This window comes from Emiliania huxleyi, assembly GCF_000372725.1.
Source record: "Emiliania huxleyi CCMP1516 unplaced genomic scaffold EMIHUscaffold_5495, whole genome shotgun sequence".
NCBI lineage: Eukaryota > Haptophyta > Isochrysidales > Noelaerhabdaceae > Emiliania > Emiliania huxleyi.
This window is the reverse complement of record NW_005197878.1, coordinates 479-1,566: the sequence shown is the minus strand read 5'-3', so window position 1 is coordinate 1,566 and position 1,088 is coordinate 479. Positions and strand designations below refer to the sequence as shown.

General features: G+C 66.9%; 1 protein-coding gene across 1 annotated transcript; it reads right to left on the bottom strand.

Annotated features, from left to right (window-relative positions):
• Positions 1-310: 310 nt before the first annotated feature.
• On the bottom strand, positions 311-776 carry EMIHUDRAFT_60521 (hypothetical protein; the record flags this gene model as incomplete). The annotated part of the gene is made up of 2 exons (XM_005765589.1): positions 311-558; positions 683-776. Coding segments are annotated over 2 exons (342 nt in total), but the record flags the coding sequence as incomplete, so codon positions are not given.
• Between the last annotated feature and the right edge of the window lie 312 nt (positions 777-1,088).

Genomic DNA, 1,088 nt, shown 5'->3' with positions numbered 1-1,088 from the left:
GGCTAGTCGGCAGCCAGGCAGAGCGAGCGGCGCGCCGACCGCACGAGCACCGCCTGTCAGTCAATACGCAATGAATGAGCGAATTGAGTGCTAGTTGATGGCCCACCGCACGGACACCGCCTGGAAGAGCCACGCGAAGCATCCCTCCTCCCCAAGCGCCTCTGGAGGCAGCAAGCCAAGCTGGCACAGCTCTCGCCTCGAGATGTGTTGTGTGGGTCCCCCCCCCCCCCCCCCCGCCACACACACTTCCCTCCTGGCTGGCTACATCGTGGGTGTGCATCTCCCACACCCCCGGGCCCCGCCGCGCCTGCGACTTGAAGATGCCTCCGGCCAGAGCGCCCGCGCCCATCACGTTGAGCATGTCGTCCTCGCCGCGAAAGTTGAAGGCGAGGGTCTCGAAGGTGGAGAACATCATGCCGAGGCAGCCGACCGAGTTGCCCAGCCCCGGCCCGTGCTTGCCCGTCGCGTTAAGCACCGCATTGATCCGGATCCGCTGCCGCTCACCCGTAGACGATTTGAGGCCCTCGTACAGGCCCCAACTGCCGCCCGCCACCAGCCCTGACGCGGCGGCGCGGTGCGCTGAGCGGGCGAGGCGGGGCGGCGGCGGCGGCGAGTGCACTGCGAGAGGGCGATCGAAGGCGACAGAGGGCGCAGCCGCTCGCGTGGGATGGGTGGGCCGCACCGACGAGGTAGCCAACACCGATGTGGTAGGTCAGGCGGTCGCCCCACGACCGGCGGTACATGGCATCCGCCGTCTCCTCAAACAGGAAGTCCGGCTGTTGCAGCGGCGCGGCGCCAGGCGCCGGCGTGGTCCAGGCGGAGCCAAACGCTGGGCCCAGCTTCCCGAACTCGACGCTGCTCTGCGAGGCGGCGTCCGCACTAGCGTAAGGGTCCTGCATGCGTCCCCTTCTCGACTCCGCGATCCTCGACCAAGAATTTTTTGCGCGATATCTGACCGAAGGTCCTCTTCAGTGTGGAAGAAGCGACAAGGGAAAGAACGACGAGAAGGGGGCGACCACGTGGCATGAAGGTCGCAGCGAGAATCGGCGAGAGACTGTGAAGGCGTAAGGACAACCCGGACCCAAGAC